Source organism: Rissa tridactyla, chromosome 2 (genome assembly GCF_028500815.1).
Source record: "Rissa tridactyla isolate bRisTri1 chromosome 2, bRisTri1.patW.cur.20221130, whole genome shotgun sequence".
Classification (NCBI taxonomy): domain Eukaryota; kingdom Metazoa; phylum Chordata; class Aves; order Charadriiformes; family Laridae; genus Rissa; species Rissa tridactyla.
Window position 1 is genome coordinate 138189455 of NC_071467.1, and position 23370 is coordinate 138212824.

General features: G+C 36.4%; 1 protein-coding gene across 4 annotated transcripts in view; it reads right to left on the minus strand.

The window, feature by feature from the left end:
• PHF14 (PHD finger protein 14) overlaps positions 1-23370 on the minus strand; it is a 168114-nt gene that overhangs the window by 135440 nt on the left and 9304 nt on the right. For all 4 annotated transcript variants that reach the window (XM_054190893.1, XM_054190891.1, XM_054190892.1 and 1 more), the window contains exons 3-5: positions 20916-21565; positions 15974-16118; positions 5817-5976 (exon numbers count right to left, since the gene is read on the minus strand). In XM_054190893.1, the coding sequence (XP_054046868.1) occupies positions 5817-5976; positions 15974-16118; positions 20916-21565 (955 nt within the window). The remainder of the gene's footprint in view (positions 1-5816; positions 5977-15973; positions 16119-20915; positions 21566-23370) is intronic.

A 23370-nucleotide genomic window follows, 5' to 3' on the forward strand; every position in this document is an offset into this window, starting at 1 on the left:
CCGTAGACAGACTGTTTATTAAACATTTTCCCTAAAAATAGTCCATGATAATAACTGGATAACAGAAAAAAACCCCAGTAACAGTAAGGAACTACTTACAGGCTATTAACTCACTGCACTCTATAAGTAATTTCTCAGTAAATCTAACATAAGCCACAACACTGACTGATCCATAGTGTCATATCTGACAAGACTCTCTTTACCTGTGTATTTGAAACAAGTTTTTACCCTATTGTTATATCACTCAGGTTTGAGATGCTAAGTGACAAACTCCCTTCAAAACGTGAAAACTTAAAACCATGAGAATAACGTATATCTTAAATACACATTTACATGCAACAACTGCATTGCTTTGTCTTTACAGATTTTACTTGGGTTCTCCGCATCCAGAAAATGGTTTGGTCACAGCGCTGTAACTACTGGAAGACTCGAAGAAAATTTAAAGTTTAAAAATGAGTTACAACTTTGTCTTTAAATAACATGGTACAAATATGACAGCATGCTAGCTGCTAGAGAACAAGCTGAGATACTCAAGTGTTCTGCCAAAATCTGCTCGGACAGGGAGTAAAGCTCATCACTGGTTTTATTACAGTATGAACACTGCCGCATGGCAGCACAACCCCGTAACTTAATACAATGTTATATGCAAAAAATAAGATTCTTCTCATTCCTGTATGAAAAGTGCTTCTTCTGTCTGCCTCCTCGCAACAGCAACAGAGGCACAAGATATTCCTGTGGGGGAGCAATGGAGCACCTGGTATCATCTCTGCCCATGATATCACGCTGCATCCAGAAGTGGAAATAGTTTGGGCTAACTCACTACCGTAACTTTATGAAATACTCTTCTACAAAAAAAGCATATGTGCGTGCATAAATGTCCATTTTGGTAAACAGTATGCATTTACTAAAATAAATATGTCATTGAAATGAACATACTCTACTTGTTTTCAGAAGGAATAAAAATACTTCTTTTTTAAAAAAGCAAAATACCACATGCAAAATGAGACCTGTAACCTTGAGATAGAGAGACTGCTTGCTTGTAAATAACAACCATCTGAATTCTGTAGGGCTTCTTTTCTATACCTTTCCACTGATTTAAGATGTGTTATATAGAACGTATTTGTATAAACAGAAGTTACACATCTCCACAATTACTATTCTTAACAAAAATCCAAGGTTCTGGTTGGAGATTTTTGATAGCAAGTTTTAATACAGCCTCCTAAACATACCTGCCAAAGTTCAATATAAAGATACAGATCTTCTACAAGCAGCTGCTTCTCAATTTAATTTGCACAGTTTTTTCATGCTCCACTGGTGTATTAAATGCTGCTGCACTCTGTAGGAGTTTATCTGTGATAAACCCAACAGCTGGCTGCTTGCTTCATACTGACCTTCTCAAAATGTTTTAGTACATGTCACCCAAGTATTACAGTATTACAGATTTAAACCGCCATTTCAGTGTGATTGGCACACAAGTGCCTCATTTCTTTAACCACCTATATGCGAACTCAGACCTGAATCTTTATTAAAAAACATACACAAGTCAGTCAAGTTCACAGCTGAAGCAATTTCAGCTGCTTTTAATACCAGTTCTAAATATTTTCCTGCTCATTTGTTTAGCTGCACATGTTTTAGAAGCTTGTAATTAAGACAAATTGGGTAATCAAAGAAGAATAATCTTCCTTGTTACTTTACCATCCATTTAGCTTGGAGCAATGATGACAGATGTTGATTAGGGAAGAAGAAAAACTCCGTACCGAAACAAGGACAGAATTCATATTCTTGAATAATAGCATTTTGAGAAATAAAATTTCATAAATTCACATTTATGCTTGTGAAACTGAGAGGTTAATGTGAAAAGGCTTCTGCTGAGAAATTAAGCACCTCATTATTCTAATGATTCACCTTTCATATAGGAACACAGAAATTACTCCAACTTGATTACGAAGAGAAACTGAATAGGTTTGGTTTGTGTAATTTCCAGCACTGATGCATATGAATGATTTCTTTTAAAAAGGTGGTAAGGGGATGGAGAGCAACGGTGAGTTAAAGGATTGTTATTCAGTAGTCTCTCTCTCTCTGCTAGTATTTCAAGAAAAGGACTGAACCGCGTACAATGAACACACAATGGACATTGCCTGCCCCAAGACCCTACCCTTAGCCTGTAGTGCCCCATTACCCTTGAGATTTCAAATTTGTAAATAAATGAATGATAGAAAGAAAGAGAGCACAGGCATTAACGTGATAGTATTTGTTTTTTTCTAGTACATCAGCTCTGTTCATCTGGAAAAATAAACTTCTACTTATTCACAATAGCCATATCACATTATTCAGCATGTAAAAATACAAAAATAATGTCAATAATTAATGTGTTAATACCCACAATCACCAAAGCACGCATGTGCTTCTGCATAGAGAACCAGTGTCACAGAGAAAACACTTTTACATTAACCAAAAGCATACTGCCATTTTACCAGAAGAAATTTAAGCACTATTTAAAATGTTGACTGTAGTTTCTGTTATGGTTATATGGGAAATTACATATATAGTGCTTAAACTGCTTAATAGAACACAGGAATAAAAAGGCTGAAATAAAATCTGCCACATGATATTGATTCTCACATTTCCTAACTGTTAGACAACTGACTTTAGTCTTTAAAAACATTTTTTTCACATAGCAGCATTATTGTTATTTTGATAGAAAACAGAATTGAGAAGCGCAATTTGTTTAATTGTGTAACAGCTTTCTAAGGGAGACACACACACACTGCTGAATCTAAGACAGAGCAGAAACTGAGGATCTGAAGCCCAAAAGTATTTAAAAAGAAGCACAACTGCTTCTATGGGGTCAAAATTACTCACTACAAATCCTGACTCAGTTGTGTAACTTTTTTTTTTTTTGTAAAATAGCACAGTATTTTCTTCTACATTCATTGTTTCCCCTTTACAAGATGCACGTAGATGACATGAAGGGAAAATAAGATTTCTTTTACATGCTTACGTGTATCTTTAAAATGCATCTCAGCTACAAATTGAGAAGCTGAGCTCTATGTATATTCAGCAGAGAAAGGTAGATGCCTCCAAAGGTTATTGCTAGCATCTGCATCCAATGGTCAAAGTTCAGAGTTATGAATACCCTCGTTATCTCTTTATTCTCAACACAAACTCAAATGTTTTTTGCTATCAGGAAAAAGTACAAAATAAGGGAGAAATGCAAGGGCATGTACAATTTAATACACAAAACTTGAATCGACCGATGACATTTTAATACTGTTTTTACTTTTCTGACAACAGACAACACAGTATGTCAAATAAAGCTTTCCAAACCATCATTGTGAGCTCTGCTGAGCTTTTAGTGATGGCAGGAGGAGATCATTACAGTAAAGTCTGTGTAAAACTGAAAAGTATAAAAAAAAAAAATACAGCAAACAACTGGGGAAAAATAGGGGGAAAAAAAAGGTTATGCTTATGCACACATTATAAGACACCTGTACACTAAGGTCATAACATATACAAAAGCTTACTGACACAGATGATAAGATTAAACTTTTACTTCATTTTAACTCACTTCCTAGCATTTGTGCAAGTCTAACTAGGGAACTTTTCACAATGAGTAGGGAAAACCATGAAGACCACTACCATGAAAACCAGTGGGTGAAGAAAGAGCATGGGTATGGCTATATTTCGCAATCTGCTAGTACGAAAGATGTTGTTTGAAAATAAATAGCTAAGTGTAAATAGCATTATGTCTGTGAATTCATATTAAAAAAACACAAAAGGTTTTACAGTAACACATGCTGGTGTTTCTGAATTTTAGAGTACTCAAAGTATTTGTACTAATACTGAATATTTATTAACTGGATTCTTTCCAACTCATCCACCATCATCAATAAAGACATGTCTGCAGAGTTTCATACTCCTACACCTCAAACAGATATGTTGAAACAGGATTAAGAAAACTTCTCTTTCCTCTGAACAGCCTTACCAACTAATTATTGCCTTCCTGTGTTAATATGATCAATGAAAAGCTCATGAGAGGCCCAGCATCTGAAAGCTTTGTATATTACCACACATCTGCAATTTATGTAACTGTAAAATGTATGGAAAAAGAAACTTAAATATAATAGTTTAAAAAAAAAAAAAACAAAACAAAACACCACAACACCAAAACCACCCACAAACCAACTCACCAAAACCCAGTAACACTAGCCATAAATCACACATCACTGATAATCCTGCTCTCTCCTTTATTATAGAAAATTAGTTACCATTAGTATCTACATCTTATTTAGTTTTCCAAATGTGGCAGGAATGGAAAACACCACATGAGAATTAATCCGCTTACTCTCAAAATATACCTGAACTCCATCCTGAAAAGCGCATCTCTGGCTGGAAATCATCAGAAGTGAAGCATACTCTCAAAAATCAAGAATATAATTTTCATTGCTCAAAATAATCATAACATATTAGGTCTGTCTGAATGCCTTTAGCACAACTTCAATATAATTTTGTTACTGTTTTCCATTACCCGACATCAATGACACACAGTTCTTAGCTTCCTAAGAAGCAGCATGGAGTTGTCTTCCCACTTCCGCCGTACTTGAAAGTCAATAGACTTGAGCAGAGTCTGTACAAGGTTGCAGTGACATTACCTTGCACGAAGCAGAATACTCTGGAAAGGATAAAGTCTACTTTTCCTCCCTTCAAATGGAGCATGTGCTTTGATTTTCCCAATGGCCATGTACTTCTCACAATCCAATACAAGAAGTCTGGAAGGTGTTTTCCCCCTGTGCTGCAGACTTCATCATTCTTTTTTGTGTCGTTATTAACTAAAGAAGAGCACTTTGGTGTTTTGCTATTCTGCAGGATTAACCAGGAAAGAAGCACAATACTAGCAAGGCATAAAATGCAGCTTTCTGGCAGCTGAACACATGCTCAAATTCTACAGTGATTGACGGCAGATACCAAACATTACAAGCTCAGTCACCGTCAGAGAGCCACTGTGACTAACCGCACCACCTGTCCTTGCTAGAACATAATGCTACTATTCAGCAATGAGGCTCTAAGGACTCAAGCCCTGCTTTTCGCACTGCAGCCTCCAAGCCTGAGTGCACCCAAAACAACTACACAATTTTTCTTAGGTTTCTGATCCCCAGTCCCTACCGTCAATAGTTCAAACCATTGGTTAAGTGAGAGAAGTCTTTCATGCCATTATCCTTGCAGATGTCTGAATACTGAGTAAGACTTTATGGGATACTAAGAAACTTCACACAGGAAACCTTTTTGTTTAAATGTAAACTACATTCCTGATGCAAACAAAAATAAGTTTCTTTTTCAAGACTCCCATCACCTTCACTAGTATGTCTTTTGTTAAAAAAAGACGCACCACACAAGTAGTTCAAAGGAACACAGAAAAATCTTCTAGTATAAACAGTAAGACATCTATATACTTATAATAATACACGGTGACTTCATACTGAAGAACAGGATTTATCAGTCTCTGAAGTAAGAGGTGATCTTTTTGTCTCACCTAGTTATATCTTTTGCTCATAGGTCCATAAATGTTCATGTTCAAATTCACCTTAAGACAACATCTTCCTAATATTATAACGGGCATGAAGAATATTAGGAGCACACAAAAAATTAGGTGATTGACTATCTAAAGAGCACCCAACTCAAAAGCGAGGTGAGAAAGAGGACATCAACAAACAAGTTTTAATTTATGACATTGTCTCCCATAGGAACAGACTAGGGCAAAACCCAATCTTTTAATGTAAGACAACATCAAATTCAAAACATCACTTCTTCAGTCTTACCTGCCTGCATCAGTCTCCTTGAAGATCCCATCCTGGTTAGGACATAATTCACAACTAGGTGTGACACCACATTTGCATGCATCACAAAACCAAGGTTCCGTGGAATTTTCTGAAGCTGAGCTCATGATAGAGTCACTCTCTCCATCAACACCATAGCAACCTACACACACGAAAAAGGGAAGACCAATGTAAGAAAAGCAGACAGTTGCCAGTTATGATTTCAGCAGGAAACATACACATTCAGAGGAAAGACACCAAAAGTCCCAAGAAAGCTGACAATATTTTTGCAAATATTATTGTTAGTGCAAAATGTAAATTTTAAAGAGACCCTAATTCTAAGAAGTGATCTACTTTATGTAACTGTCTTAGGTTACAACTGAAGAACAAGAAGAAAAAGGCTGTTTTACTTCCTTCTTTTACTAATGCTTGGTGTTCTTCCAGACTATCCATTAAGAAGGAAAGTAACAAAACAAGACTTAAAGCAACCAACAAAGACTGAGGAAAAACTCAAGAGCATTTTTTCCAACAAAGAAATATGTTTCAAGTTAAATGCAACAAGCTAATGAAAATCTTAAAAACACAAATAAAACACTGATATTTTATAGAGGTATTTTAAGAACAGCTCTTCATTCCTTTATTATTACCCTATAAGATCTTATATACTATATCCCACTCCTCTCCTCCAGTGTGGCAGGTCTAGTGCTTGTGTTGAGGTATGTATCTTCCCATGCAACCAAGTCTGCTTTCAGTTGGATCAACAGTCTAACCCAAATCATAACATGGTTTCTTTAATACCAGCACCAAGTGAAGAATCCATGTGTACCATGGGTCACATTGCAGTTTTATGAGCACCTGCAGGCTTCTCTTGGATATTCCTCTCCTTCTCCCTACTCTGAAAATAAACATTATTTTCGGGGTTTGGGTTTTTGCTGTTGGGTTTTTGTTTTGGTTTGGTTTTTTTTTTAAGATATTGATTATGCCAGTTGTATCCAGTCAACAAATACGCACTCCACTTTTCTACTTTGCATTCAGCATCCAAATCAACTATAAAAGAATATACAGATAAAATAAAAAACACTATTTGCATACTTTAAGGGCTGCAGGATTGATCTTAAAAGACTTTCTGTAACTTCAAAACCAGAGTATAGTTTGCAGAGCACAGACTGACAGTTTTGAGACACCAGATTGCTTAAAAAAAGAATAATAATATACTTGCATCAATCACCATTCTCATTTTTACCTGGTTTTAAATTATGGCTAAACTCAATCATTCAGTTTCACCGTTATTCTTTGGTATATCCACTGTATTCTTTATGATTGTTAAGGTGTCTATGCTCACTTAATCACCACAAATTTAGGAAAACATTATTTTTAAAGTGATTTAAAAGCTTGTTATTTAAATTTTGCACAAGAATAAGAATAATAGTATTACCACTGCAAATGACAAAAAGGAAAATCCTAATGCTTATCACCACAAAACTGTATTTCTGCATATGCCACATTTTGAACATTTATCTGGTATTCAATAAGAGAAAAATATGATTTCATTGTCAACACTTAAAACACAGTAGGGACTTTACTAAAAGATTAAATTCAGCTATATGTCAAAAACAGTGATCAAGTCAACATTTGTGCTTGCAGAATGGTTAAATTATTGAATTCTACAATTAAATAGCAACATGATTTGTTACTTTGGTTCATTACCCACTGACTGTAATAAAATAGCAACAGTGCTCTAACTCCCCTTGTGACAGAAACAGAGCTCTGCATAATAGACTAAAATCACACTCAGGAAATAAGCAATAACACTGTAGGAACCGTTTAAGAAATACAGTCTTCCATTACAGAATGAGATTCATCAATAAGAATTAAAATAAGCAACCAGAATGTTCCTTTCCATTATAAAAGTATTACACAATCAAAGGACAAGTAATGCGCAGAAGTGCAGTCACAGATGAGTTTCATTAGGTATATAAAATATCATACAGCTCATACATAAGGTAACTCCATTTGCTTTATAATGTGGTACCAGCTTTAGGCAGCATTCCAGAAAGTAATTTTTTAAGTTTAATAACACAATCTTGAATACTTGCCAATGAAGCTACTTTCAAGCAATTGCATTACGTTCTAGTATTAAACGGCTAAACTGGTGAACAAGAAAAAGTTCTCCAGTCCAACTTTCTTGCATGAATTTTTGGGAATTGCTGGTGATGGAACAGAAAGCAATGTAAGGCCTCACTACAAGTATATCTCCCAAGGAACATCAGGAGATAATCTTTAGGTTCGTTCTAAAACCACCGTAGCTGTGTAAATGGTATGACTACCTAAGGATTGAAAGGACAACAGAGAAAAGCATACATATCTTGGAAATTATATATCTGGATTCAGTTATTATCACTGAACCTGTGACATATTTGGCATTAAGACAACCACCTGGCCCTTTGACTGGAAAATATGCTGAAGAAAACAAAACAACTTTTAGACACTTTGCTTAAAATGTATGCTGCCTTTCCTTAATGTTCACAAAAATTCAGAATTTTGGATCTTTAGAATACTCGAGAGCCCCTTTTCAACTAAAGTTAATTAAAACCCCATGTTTGCAAATTCTTAGATTACTGTATCACAACTCCATGTCTGTCACCTCCTTGAACACCTCTTACACTAAATGATAAAACTGGTTTAGTGTATGATTAACCTATGAATTTAAAGAAATGAAAGTCAAGAGGTTAAAACTCACACAACCTTTACTGTTCCGCAAACTGCATCTATGTATTACAATTACAGCCAAGTTGTCTATCAAATGTATGTCATTTTATATTTTTTTATTCCCTGATTTTAAAGGCACTATACTCTTTCAATAGCTTATTATTTGCTGTGATTGTCATTAAAATGAAATCACAAAAGCTTTAAAATGCTAACATGAAAACAATTGTTCGGAAATTTATACCACTGAGGGAAATGGGAAGAGAGACCTAATTCTTGCCTTGGCTGCATCTGTTCCTCCATCTCTCTGGGAGGGTAATTTTTTGCCAGTCAATCTGCATACGCTAACTACATCTACGTATGCCCTGAAACATGATCTTACTATAAAGATATGAAAACATGAACTTTAAGGTAAACTGTAGGTTTGCAAAAGTAAATGCTGCAGGATCACGGTATTTAAAATGTGTTACATTCAATCCTTAACTGGACCAACAGCTTAGAATAACAACATTAATCAATTCACTCATCATACATTCAGAACAGTATTTTTATTTAGTAAAGTACTAAAGTACATGATTTTGTGAAATGATTTTTTATACCAGGGTAAGTGGCAAAATTAAAACGCAAAAACATTTTACTACGCTGTAAAGCATATGGCGACTACACTATAGCTTTCACAAAGAGAAATTTTATTCCCTGCCATACACATCACAGTAAAGTAAGAAACAAATAGAGGGTATGGAAAAGAAACAGCTGTTAAAAAGCAGAACTTCTCTCATTTAATTCTCAGCAGCTAACCCAAGGGCAATAGCTGGCAAGTGTACTACCTACAGTTGAGGCACATGCTATGATACGCACCAGCCGTTTTCTTCAGACATGCTACAACCAATATGTCAAAAAAACCTGACGCTGCAGTTGGGGGTGTCCTGCTATTACAAGATCTTACTACAAAAGCGTTTATCCAAAATGACAGATTAGTGCCTAAAGAAGATTTTTATAAAGAGAAATAAGAATTATCTCCACACAGAAGTAAACACTCTGAAAAGCAACGGTACTACTACAAATTCAGTAAGAAAGACTTTTTTCCTTAGAAAACATTTTACCTTTTTTTCTTTCAAAAAAAAATAGGTTGATATGTGAAATAAGAACAAATTTTTAACTGATGGACTTATGAATTAATTACAGGCTGTTCAGACACAAAAGATGAATGCAAAGTATAAGAGTGTGTTTTAAATTAGCATTACGTGTATGCTACTTTCACAGTTTTAGAGGCAATTAAAGATTTCTATCATTTTGAAATAGTTATTTGCTCCACAAAGTTTACAGATTTTTGGATGAGTGTCTGTAGAGCAAAGAGATCTTTTGGACAAGTGATGCAGGTCATGCAGGTAATATGAACATCACACAGCAAACAGTTCCACTGAAAAGGAAACTGAATTTCTAGCACTCTCAAAACTTGTCAGAAGGCAAGTAAAAGTATTTATTAAGAGTCTATGACTCTCAGATGGCCACACTTGAAGAGCTGCAGCCAATGGCTCAATGTCCAAGTGGCCAGCAGTGACAAGCGGCATTCCTCAGGGGTTGGTATTGGGACCGGTACTATATAACATCTTTGTTGGCAAGATGGATGTTGGGACTGGGTGAACCCCCAGAATTTTGACAACGACACTAAGCTGTCTGGAGCAGTCAACACACTGGAGGGAAGGGGTGCCATCCAGAGGGACCTGGACAGACTTGAGAGGTGGGCCTGTGCGAACCTCATGAAATTCAACAAGGCCAAGTGCGTCGGGGCAATCCCAAACACAAATACAGACTGGGCGGAAAAACTGAGAGCAGCCCGGAGGAGAAGGCCTTGAGGGTGTTGGTGGACGATAAGCTCAACATGAGCCAGCAATGTGCGCTCGCAGCCCAGAAAGCCAACCGAATCCTGGTCTGCATCAAAAGAAGTATGGCCAGAAGGTCAAGGGAGGTGACTCTCCTCCTCTACTCCACTCTTGTGACACCTCACCTGGAGTACAGCATCCCAGCTCTGCATCCCCCAACATAAGAAGAACATGGACCTGTTGCAGTGTGTCCAGAGGAGTCCACAAAGATGATCAGAGGACTGGAGCACCTCTCCTACGAAGACAGGCTGAGAGAGTTGCGGTTGTTCAGCCTGGGGAAGAGAAACCTCTGGAGAGACCTTTCAGCAGTCTTTCAGTACTTAGAAGGGGCCTACAGAAAAGGTGGAGAGGCACTCTATCAGGGAGTGTAGCAACAGGACGAGGTGTAACGGTTTTAAACTGGAAGAGTGTAGATTTGGATTAGATATTAGGAGGAAATTCTTTACTGTCGGGGTGGTGAGACACTGGAACAGGTTGCCCAGAGAATTTGCGGATGCCACATCCCTGGAAGCGTTCAAGGCCAGGTTGGATGGGGCTTTGAGCAACTTGGTCTAGGGGAATGTGTCCCTGCTCAGGGCATGGGGGTTGGAACTAGGTGATCTTTAAGGTCTCTTCCAACTCTAACCATTCTATGATTCTATGACTCTTGGTCTGAATCAGAATCCCCCTCTAACACTTGGTCATGTTGCTGTGTTCCACGTGAGTGCTGGCAGAGTTTCTCCCAGATGAGTTATCACCCCTCTTTTCCCATGGAAATAGACCTCATCTAATAGTTGATTAACACAAGCGAGCAAACCAAAAGGAATACAAATCATGACTGAACAGGCAGCTGCTGCACCAAGTACTCAAAAGGAAAAGGCGCTAGCACCATGTACCCAGGTACATGAGTAATGGAGCAGTACGCACCGTGATGAGCTACCTTGTGCTAGAAAAGCCAAAACTTACTGCAGCAAGGGAGAATGGAGATCTAGACCCTGCCTAACTTGAAACACAAGGCAGCGTTAACTTGCTCTCTGAAAGAGGGTAACGACTTCTTGCCAACAATTATGCTGGCATGCAACCACTTACGCATCACAACCGGAAGGCTCGCCTTCACGTGGAGGGCCGACACTATCGCATGGGACCTGCCCTTTGACCAGTAACTGGAAGTAGAGAAAGACTCCCCCCCAAGAAAGGAAGGGAGCCCTTGGGTCCAGAAGTAGGCTCGACTCAAGGGCAGCATTTTCACGGCTAGTGAATAACTTCATATTAAATACATAGGTGGTACATGGAAACTTCTACTTCAGCAGAGCACAAAGGCACAAGCCAAGGCTGTAAGACCCCTCCCTGTGACGTAAAACAGTTTCTACAATAGTCAACAGGGAGAGAGAAAATAAAGGCTTCAGGGAGAGAATAATCAAATCACTAGTATCATCATTACGTAGGTCCCTGGGTGGCACACCAGTAGGGTGTGAAAGGAGTGCACTTCCTTCCAAGTAAATATCTACAGTGCTATAGGAAAGTAGAGAAAACATACTAATTTATAATTCAACTTGAAATTGCATACAAAAACTATGCAGAAAACCCCTGAGGTATTACAGAAGCTTTGTTTGGGTATTTCAGGATAACAGCCATCTACAGTTTGAGATTCTAGGGCGAAGACAACTGCTAAGTATCAAAATCAGTTTGCAGGAAATGGGCATATTATTCTTCCCAACTGCAGGCAAACACAGGTAAACATCACTGCATTGATTTCTATGCAATTCATAAACGGGAGCCTCTTCATTCAATACTGTGCTAGAAATTGCATTTTCTGAAAAAGCTCAAATATTAGAAGAAATTTCAGGACACAGCATGGTGTCCACAGACACAGCAGTCTACCCACTAAAGTAAACCTGCAAAAATAAGAACAAATTCTTGGATTCTGATGTGTTTACAAAAGACACTCATTTATTACTGGAACACATTTTTCAAACTACAAAGCAGCTGTGTATAGGAGTACGAAGGACTTCTTATAATATGTCCATGATGTGGGCACACAGTTATGAGGTATAAATTAAAGTCAATGACATTAAGAGCAAACCTTGCCTCTATTAACATTACAAAAATAATTCTCAAGGTTGCAAGCAATGTTTGTATGATTAGACAGTAATTATTTCTTGAACTACTTCTCAATGTATATTTGGAAATCACACGAGTTGAATGATTAAGCCAAGAGAAACAAAAACTAATTGTTGCATTGCATTTTGGATTTGTCTGCAACTTCTTTATGAAAGTCTGTGTCTTCCTTTATTAGTTATGCATTCAGAAGTAATACAATGAGCCAGTGACCACTGTGCAGAAATCTCCAAGTTACTGAACATATGCCTATGTAAGATCACTGAATCAAACTAAAGCTTCAAAGGTTCCAAATTTTTTAATAATTTTTTCATTTGCTGCAAGCAATTATTTAAACAAAGCACTGAAAAAGCTCTAATTTAAAATTGTACCTGCTTTTACTTATCATTATAAAAATATCGAAGTACAGAAAATAAATGTCCTTTTCTACTTAAAACTATATTACTGCACTTACAAATTGATATACATATCTAGCAATGAAATATATAAATAAAATGTCCAGTAAACTTCGAAATTGCATTTACCATAGATTTGGTTCAGCTTGTTGCCAGGGAAATTTACACTTTTATCACAGTCAAAAACTACTTTCACCTACTCAGCTTGCTTATTTTTTTTATAAGACTTCACAAATGCTTTACATACACTTTAAAATTTATTTTAAGAATAAATACTTAAAACAGCTAAACTTTCAACCACGTGTGAAAAATTAACCAACATGCTTAGTCAATTAGCTTGTACAGTCTGCAGAACTTATCAGTATAAACTAGCAATTTAAATCTTCTGAATTAATCAATTGTACTTTGTTGCAATAACAACAAAAGAAACATACACACATTGCACTCCTTATAGCAACGGGACTATAGGGAATCTTTGCCTATAACACCTTAAAAAGCAGAATGGCAGCAATTACTTTTAGACAGATTTTGAACTACTAAAATTCAAAGGACTTTTGAACTATGGAACTATTTTCTTGTGGAAGAAAGCCAGCTATAATCTTAAATTTTGTAGGGACAAAGGTTTAGTAAACTAAACAAAATGAGGAAACTCCTCCAGAATAAAAATAAAATTTGCCATCTTTTTATTCTAAAAAGGCAGAAAAACATTTTTCTATCACAATCATTCTGCACTTGAACATGACTAACTGTACAATCATTAAATAAATCTTACAGAAGAACTTTCAGGGCACTTCACAGCATACTACTTTACAAAAACTTAACAGAATCAGAGGAAGGAATTCTGCAAGCATACCACGACACCTAAATTTAGGAGTCTAACACTTGTTATAGTCAATGAAGACCTGACTAATGCCCTCAAAGGCATTCAGCTCGTCACAAATTAGGTCAACTAAATTGCTCTCTAAGCTCCGCTGACAGTACTGATTAGCTCTTCAAAGGACCGCAACAGGAGTTCAGGAGTTAAGAGTAGATGTTGACACTCAACGCAAGACACCTGAACCTGAGGACAGAAATTCCATCCTCAGTTTAGTAACTGTTGTTAAGCAAAGAATTGAACTACAGCTCAATGCATGAAAAATACTGTTTTGAAATAATTTTCAACATTGTATGAGAAAACAAAAGGGGTCTAGAGGATTAAGAAAAGCACTTCCTACCTGAAAGGCATGCTAAACAGCTCCAAAATTTTTTAAAATTATGGGAGTTACATATATTAAATAAATGCCTCTTATGCTTTTGAAGAATGAAAGCCTACCTTCTTTAATTTCAAGGACTGAAGTAGCCTATCTCATTTATCCTGGGAAACCGTAAAAAAAAGTGAAGCCCTAATAAGGTACAGGATATCAGAAATGCTATAAAAAGAAAAGAAACCTTATTAATAAAAAAACCCAAAACAAACAGGTTTTGTTTTTCAAGAAAATAGGTATGCCTCTCTGTGTTAGTATCCACCCTACTGTCCTGGTTTGAGGTAAAACAGAACCAATTTTCTGATTTGTAATTTTACTTTTTAGCTGGGCCTCTTCTAACTGACTAAAGTCTGAAATTAACAGCATATTGTTCAGAAACCGTTCATTCTCAGAGTGATAAGACCTGATTATACCAAGGAACGGTATGCACAGAGGCTCTTGCTTATACTTATTGCTATAACAACCAAGGTCAGCTAACTTTGCTGTTTGCCCCGTTAGAGGGTCGGAAGTGGAGAAGCGTAGAGGGGTCCCACCTGCAGGGACGAGCAGACGGGACAGCTGACCCAAAACTGACCAACAGGGTGTTCCATTCCATCTGCATCATGCTCAGTATAAAAGCTGAGGGATCAAAGGGGCAAGGCAGCTCTGGCTCGCTCTTTCTTCAATGGCCGGTGTCTGAGGAGGACCCTGTCTGTTCATCTGCCTTTGATACCAATCCGAGCATTCCTGACTCTAGTTCCGGAATTCAGCTCCTGTCCGTCACTGACTCCAGTGTGGGACTTTCCCTGTGTCTGCTGGTGACACAATCATCATCCTGGGAGCTGGATATGGTTTTGTATATATTGTATACTTTTTTCTTTAATTTTTATTATTCTATTATTATTTACTATTTTCTTATCTATTATTATTTTCATTAAAGTAGGTTAGTTCTTTTTCTAAACTTGTAAATCTCCTTATCTCTTCCTCTCCTTTCTGAGGAGAGGGGAGGGGGAGGGCCATCTGTCGTTCTGATCGGCCAATTTGGCCAAAACCACGACAGATTTATTGGCGCCCAACGTGGGGCCCGACTGTGGCACTACCAGAGTTCTGACAGATGGTCTGAGTAGTTTGACCACGACACCTACCTTCCATCTCACGAGAAAGAGCAACACCACACAATGCAGGCTCACCTTCTATGTAAGGCTGTTAAAATTCCAGACACTTACCTCAGAATTATTCCAGAAGTGCCTCTTTACCTACATTTGTAACACACATATAGACTAGATTTCAAAGAGAAACGATTAGAGTATGTTTCAACTTTAAGATTTCCCCATTTCAAATTGTCAGTGAAAATTATGAGAAAGTTAAAGGCTAACTGTTTTCACTTATAACTAAATGCCATGGACACATCCTTTCTCTTCTCCTCCCCAGCTCTCTGCTTTTTTGGTACAGCAAAAATGTATGTAAAAAACCCTTTCCTTTTAGAAGACCTCCTATCCTCATGATCTTATACCACAGTTACACAATCAAATTCGTGTAGTGAAATACTTAAATCAAAAATACATTGAACATAATATCCTAAAGCCCTGAAAATATAATACATATAGCTCCAGTATTTGCACACTGTGATTCATTATATAGGTATTTGTAATCCATGTCCTGTCCCATAGTTGCTTATCTTTGCTTCGCTGAAGTAGAAGATGGGTATTTCACCACTAAAAAGGATCCATGTACTGTTACAAAAAATTACCCGCTAGAGTTCAAAGGCTTCCTTTTTTTGAAGAAAACAAGTCAACATTTTATTAAAAGCAATGCATATGCTTTCCTCCCGCAATGAGAATGAAGGGTTGTATTACCTTCATGCACTGTTATTCCACAGTTGTCACACTGGATTATTTCATCAGCATCTTCACTGTTATCTCCAAGACAAACGCAACAAATCAAAATATGATCCATTTTCTGGGAACTCCAATTTTGAGACTTCTCAAGGATCAAGGAGTCCTAATATTGAAAAATGAAGACACACGGATTATGCCAGGAACTTCAATTTTATTTAAAATAAACAAAAAAGCTGTTATTTGCTCAATTTTGAACAACAAATAAAAAAGATGGAATATTATTTTCACAAGAATAAAACTTCTTTGTTGTCAAAATATTTAAACACTTGATCCACGAATATAAGAGCTAGAAGAAAGGATGGATACAACCTGATCTCGATATACCAAGGGATCTGTTAAGATTCAAGGGCCAGAGAAGGGTCTTATTTCCTCAAACATGTATGTCTTAAAACCATTTATGTTCTACAAAAAGGAACAAATACACATACCTAAGAAAAAATTTAAAAGCAAAAAAAAAAACCCCACCAAGGCCAAAGGTGACCTTCAAATGTCCCAATATTCAGAAAAGTTACTTCATTTTCGCTAAAATTTGCACCTTCAAAAAAAGTCACATAGATCTGAAAAATCTGAAAATAAACAGCTAACACAAGCCTGACAACTCCACTTACGTAAAATATGAAAAATTATCAACTCAGTTCTGCTTTGTTGCAATGCAAACAACAGTGGTATGTCTGTATGCAAAACCATATGATGTATTAAAGCTGTAACAACTTATTTTCTTCTGATTACATACAGGAGTAAGGATTTGCAGAACAAACACATTGCTCTGTTTTGACAACCTTCAATGTGAACTACACCACTTAAAAAGAACCTGGCTTTTAATAGGGAATTTCTCTAAGGAAACAGAGAGAAGTGTTTCACAAATCAAATAAAGCTGTATGTAAATTTTATTTTCTTCATAAGTACCATCTAGGCTTCTTATAATTTTCATTGTGAGGTACAGCCACTGTCTCTTCTGCAAGGTTTCATGGTTTCCATATGTTGTGTTTTATTTTTATACTACAAGCAAACATTCAGCTTGAACTACTTTCATCAGTGACATGAAGGCAGATAGGGAAGTGTGAAATTAGGCACACTAGTAAAAAATAAAAATTGCAGCATAAAAAAATAGTAATAGTTTCAGAGCAGAGACTGACAGTTCACGCCTAAATGGCATCCATTCAAAACATCTGAGATCTGAAAATATTCCAAAACTGCTGTGGTACCCTACCAGAAAAGAAAAAATAAATTAAGGTGGAAGATGTCCTCTAAAACATCTTTTTCTCATTCCAAACCCCCATTTATGACAAAACATAGCACCAATACTGGGCCTGTGCAGCCTACGCAGTTAAAAAGTATCATGAATGCTACCTGAAGTAGGCATTCTTTCTCAATAATCTTAAATTTTCACACAAATCTATGCAATTATTTCATTATAACCTCTCAATCTGATACAGTAAGTCTCTGCACAAAATTATCAGTGAATCATTAATGAAGTCTCTTTACACTTTAGGTTTATCTGGGCAGGTATTTGGGGATGAAATGGGGGAATCTTTGGTTGATTTTAAAGCAAGATAAAGGGGTCCAATAACCTTACCACCTAAAGCTGGGCTCAAATAGTTTACCTCAAGTAATAGAGGTGGCTTGTTATAATGTTTTTGACCTAGGAAACGGTCAAACACATACTTCTAGCAGTTAGGAAAAGCTTCTGAATCTCCTATTCATCTTCTCTAAACAACATAACGAAACATGACCTATAGAAAAAAAACCAAACTTATCTAGAGGTAAAAATGAAAGATGATACAACCATTCACACGGTCATGCTTCCTTACAGGAAGGTCACTGGTTGTGGAAAATACAAGATTCTCCCCTACAGAGTTCAGACTTAATGGAGCATTTCTTCCAACATCCTCCTTTTAGGACAAAGTTGCAAGGCATTTTGAGGAAAGCAAGAAATGTACACATTTTTTTCAAAAATACTGTGGCCCATCATTACTCAAAATTACCATGTTTAGCTTACCATTCACATTACAGATAAGAAAATGGCAGTAGATACTCCCTAACTTTGGCAGATTAATTGTGCAATGACACAGGCGTGACAGGCACATCTCACAACTCTACAGAAATCAGCTTCTTCTGACAGTACCTTCGACTTAAAACTGTTGTTTGGCTTCACTAACAGAAGTTTAAAAGAAATTTACAATCTCTACTGTTATAGAAGCGCAAGGTCTGGAATTTAAAAAAGAAAAGAAAAAAAACAAACAACAAAACTATTACTTTAAATTAAATAAACAGAACTGCACTGTAAAAACAACACTGAAATAACAATAGCTGTTCAGGCAGTGAGAACATATGCAAACATGGATTAAAAAACAGAAACAAGCAATGACGGAAGGGCATCAAATTTGAATGCAATGTTAGGATCCTCATCCATTACGGTTTACCTTATGTGAAGACAGCCAATAGGTCAAACAGAGCAGCAGAATTCCTTGTTTTAATACACAGACATGGAGAGGGAGTGATGTGGAATATATGCTGCGCTCCCCTGCTTAGTCCATGTTAGCACCTGGAAGACCCCATCCCAGAAACTAACACTACTTGTCTAAAGCATGGGAACTTTTACATAGAAACAGTAACTGCTGCCAAGCCCAGAACAAGTCCTGTTCCCTACCCAAGTGAAAGAAAGGATTTCAGCTGAATCACTACGTAATTCCCATTTCTCTGGTGTTAACGAAGAAAGTGAGCATTTCAAGCTATAGGCCTATGTATTTCTAACTTTAAAGGAATAAAAAAAAAAAATAAAATAGCCACCTCACTGAGAACAGAAGAATCACATAAAGAGGTAGCAATTATAAAAACAGAAAAGCACCATTTATCTACTAATGATGCTTGGCCCTAGAAAAGAAAGCTAAGTTTGTCTTCTGTGCTTAATACAGTAGAAAAGCACATAGTATTTCATTACAGCACAGGTTAAAAAACCGTACAGCCAGACCTCAAAGTATTTTTTGCAAAATGTAGAAAAATAAAATAAAAGGCACACAGAAACAAAAAGCAAACAACCCACCCCCAGCACCCTCCCCGACATCCACTCCCAAAAAGTAAGCAAAGGAAAGGAAGAATGAATATTAAGGACACTAATACGTGTTCAGAGTTAATTACCTGAACATTCTTTCACAAACAAATTATGCATTCACACATGTGTTTTCCTAAGAACATAGCTTCTGCAGTGTAATGAGATTTTGCTAGACTTGTCTGCTAGAGAGGTTTTATTTTTGTTTTACTATTTTAAAATATTGTAATAGTGGTGAGTGTACTGTTATAATACAGTTGAGTATCAATCTAAAAATTACAGTCTATAATCCAGTCTACAGATACCCACTGTTGCAAGACTTCTTTTTAAAGACCTATTCATAAATAGTACTTTGCTTTACATGCAGTAAAGATAAATTCTCAGTTACAAAACTGTAATTTGAACTTCAAATTTTTAGTTTATCTTTTGATCAATGTCCTAAATCCAAGGCAAGAGGAGACTCTGAGGTCCACGCATATTAAGAAGGTTCGCAACAGATACATCAGACAGCTCTGTGTTTCTGAAAGAGGCCTAATTTTCCAAGTCAATGGAAATTATGGACATATTCAAGAATATACCCTTAAGAATGTAGACTCATATCTCCATTCTGAAACAGGGAAAAAAATCCAAAAAAGAAAGCTGCCTATCTCTATTTGAAGTCCGTATTGTTAGAGCACTTTCAGCTCCTGAGCCAAGAGGAGTAACAACACTAGAATTACAGAGCTAGACAATGAAAGAAGATGTGCATACAAAAAGTGAAAAAAAAAGCAACCGAATTATGCTCTTTTTTTTCAATCACAATTACTACTAATAATTAAAACAGCACAGTTCGTTCGCAATCATATATATCTGTATCTATATATAAATAAAAAATACAGAACAAAATATATGAAACGGAGACAACCGATTCTTCTAAACACTCTGTTTAGCTCCCTGTCATTTTACACATTAAAATAAAGATTAAATGGAACAGCAGAACTTTAAATAGTGCCATACCACTACCGTTTATCAAATGTCATGTTGACATTGCAATTATTTCCTGAAAATTGAATGTAGATTTTACAGCAAGTCTTTTTACTTCATTCAAAATTTTGCTACTGCAGGACATGAAGTCAACCATCCTGACAACCTAACATTTTAATTTTTTCACAGGCACAACCTTCAGGCAACTGTAATTGTGCATAGGAAAAAAAAGTTGCATTATTAAACACTTAACATGTAATTTTCACATTTTGCAATTAGAAGATATTTAATATAACAATAATAGTTCCCAAATGCTTTTTAGTACTGTAAGAAATTACTTCATTTGTGAGTATTATAAGCAAACCCAACATAAATTATCATGATTATCCTATTTGATTTTAAACCCAGTGTGCATATTTCTTTACTTAGGATTCTTCTGTCAGTGAACTTAGTGTTCAGACTTTGATGTTTGTCACAAAGGGCTAGGGTAAAGAATAACCTATCATTTAGCTATTTTATGAATATGTCACAGATGCTTTTAACTTTCAGAACATCACAGATATGCAACATGTATGCTAAAACTGAACTAAAAGTCTTGCTAATACATGTTGATTTGCATACTGGACCTCCTATTTGCTTTAGAACTAATCCAACTCCCCCTAAAGCCAAGAGAAGTCTCTCTATTGACTTTAGTGGCATTAGATTGGCCAAATGGTCCAAGCAAGGTTATTTAATACGCAGCGCCTATTTAGCACAATTTTGCTGCTTCGTTTATTCCTGTAAACACAATTCCAGCCAATCAGGTTAACTTTTCAAACTAACAGAATAGCTACTGGGGTGTAGTTTCCATTTGTCAACAGATAGATTATAGAAAGTTGGTTGCACTACCTCATTACTCTTGCTTTGTGAAAGCGCCAGGCTATCATTTGTCAATTCCTCATCATCTGCATTATTTCTGTTAAGAACTTTACTCTTCTTCTTCTTGGATCCTCCATCACTAGCCGTGCTGCTGTTATCTTCTTCATTGCCTTCCTCATCATTCTCATCCTCATCACTTCCGCTCCCATCATCTTCATCATCTTCATTATCTCCATCACTCCCCTCTTTGCGCAGTGCGTTTTTTCCTTTCCTTTTCTCAGCAGTAGGCCGCCAGTCATTGTCATCTTCACTATCATAGTCATCCATATCATTTAGTTCTTCCATTGATACAAAATCCAGCAAAGGTCGGTTCCTGCGCAAATTCCATTTTTTTGGTTCATTTGTTTGCTCATCAGCCACAGCATCAGGTTCAGCTGCTTTCTCTTTCTCTTTCTTCTTTTTTGGCTTTTCTTCTTCATCTTCTTGTTCTTTCTTTTCAGTTTTAATTACCTCTTTGTCTGCTGTTGGCACATCCTCTTCAGTGGAGCTTTTGGGCTGTTGCTCTTCTACTTTCTCTTCTGCTGGCTCCTCCTCCAAGATATTTTCTTCTGATTCAGTACAGGAACCTTCACCACTGTCCTTTGATGCATCTTCACTCCCATGACCACTTCCTTCAGAATCTGTTGAGCATATGAAAATTTAAAAAAAGTTCCGACACAAATGTACCCCCAAAAATAAAATCTGTTGAAGCAAGTTGTTAAACAAAAGAATGATGCATGTTCCTCCCTCATAAGGTTTTCCACCTAATTTTTCAGTTGGTGTCCAAATACTGCTATTTCAAGTGGTATGTTGAGAATCTGTTAAATATGAGTGCATTTTAAGATGGCAAAAAAAAGATGGCAGAATTTATTAAATGAACGTTAAATGTTCCTTTGAACTGCAGCTGATATTAATAATAACCAGTAGCACAGAATAATTTCCATGTGAAGTGACATCTTAAAGAAAGAGCATTCCAGTTTTTAATTTCTGGAGGTGTTTTCTAAATCTTCCAATTAAAATAGCTACCCAACAGAAGAGATTTAAAATTACAAAAATGAAGAGTTTATATAACAAGTACTAGCAATAGTATGGATACTCCCACACCTTCATTTTTAGTACAGGCTTGTTTTTCTGGGTTTGGGGGCTCTTTTAATTTCAAATGTTATTTCAGTTATCAATCCCGCATAAACTATGCCACATTCAGTGTTGCAGCTGCACAACAAAGCATAAATTCTAACCCTTATACCACTCATATGGTACTGTTCTGTGTGTAGTCACTATTTCTATTAATTAACACAGGCCAATCTGTGCAATAGAAAGGAACAGAAGAAGATATGTATGAAAAAAATCACAACAGTAAATCATCTGTACTATAAAGTACATGTAAAATTATTGAAAAAGATGACAAGTTAACTTGTTAAATTTTATACACATCATCTACCTTGACTATCTCTCATCTTATATTCAACTACTACTTTTAATTTAAAGCATTAGTTTTAATGAAGAAAAACTCAGAAAATATTTTTTAAAATTAACAAGAAAATACAAATTTGCTTGATCCAATGCAGGGATCAATTAGGCAACGGCAAAGAAGAAACACGTAGATGCTTGCAAACTTAAAAAAATTCTTAATCACTTCAGTTACCACACAAAAAAATCCACCAGTCAGTATCACCTCACAAAGAGAATTTCTGTGCACATCCATCTCTGCATAAAGCTAAATAAACAAACAGTGAGGCCAGTGTGCTACACTCTTCACACAGCATTTATTTCCACCCCACAGAACACTGTCAATGACTAGGCAGTAAGTCTGTTGTTACTTAGATATAATGGTCAGTTTTGTCTTTTTCTGTATATACCTGTATGTGGAAGTGTTTGATGAGATTACATAATTATCAACAACAAAAAAATAATCCATCAGCACTACTGCTACTGATCCGGATATTAATGTTACCTGTCCCCTTAGAAGCTGCCAGAAAGTAAAAATCTCCTGCAATCTTCCTAATCTTTAGAGAGGCAGAAAAAAAATATGAGAATGCAGTAACACAAGTTATTGTACAGTCTTTTGAGAAAAGAGTAATTCAGTCATTTCCCTACACCTACCAGCCTTAATGGTAGTAATGGAAGTAAAACATAATTAAGTTCTGAAATAGCAGAACACTCCTCAGACATGTCTAAGAAATAAAAAAAAAAAAACAGTATTAACTAATATGGAATCTAAAAAATCATTTTTACATTACAATAGCTTTGTTTGGATACGTATTCATGGGCCTGTTAGAGTGGGTTCAGAGAAGGGCCATGAAATACCTCTCCTATGAAGACAGGCTAAGAGTTGGGTTTGTTCAGCCTGGAGAAGAGAAGGCTCCAGGGAGACCTTATTGCAGCCTTTCAATATATAAAGGGGGCTTTTAAGAATGAGAGACTTTTTACCAAGGCCTGTAGTGAC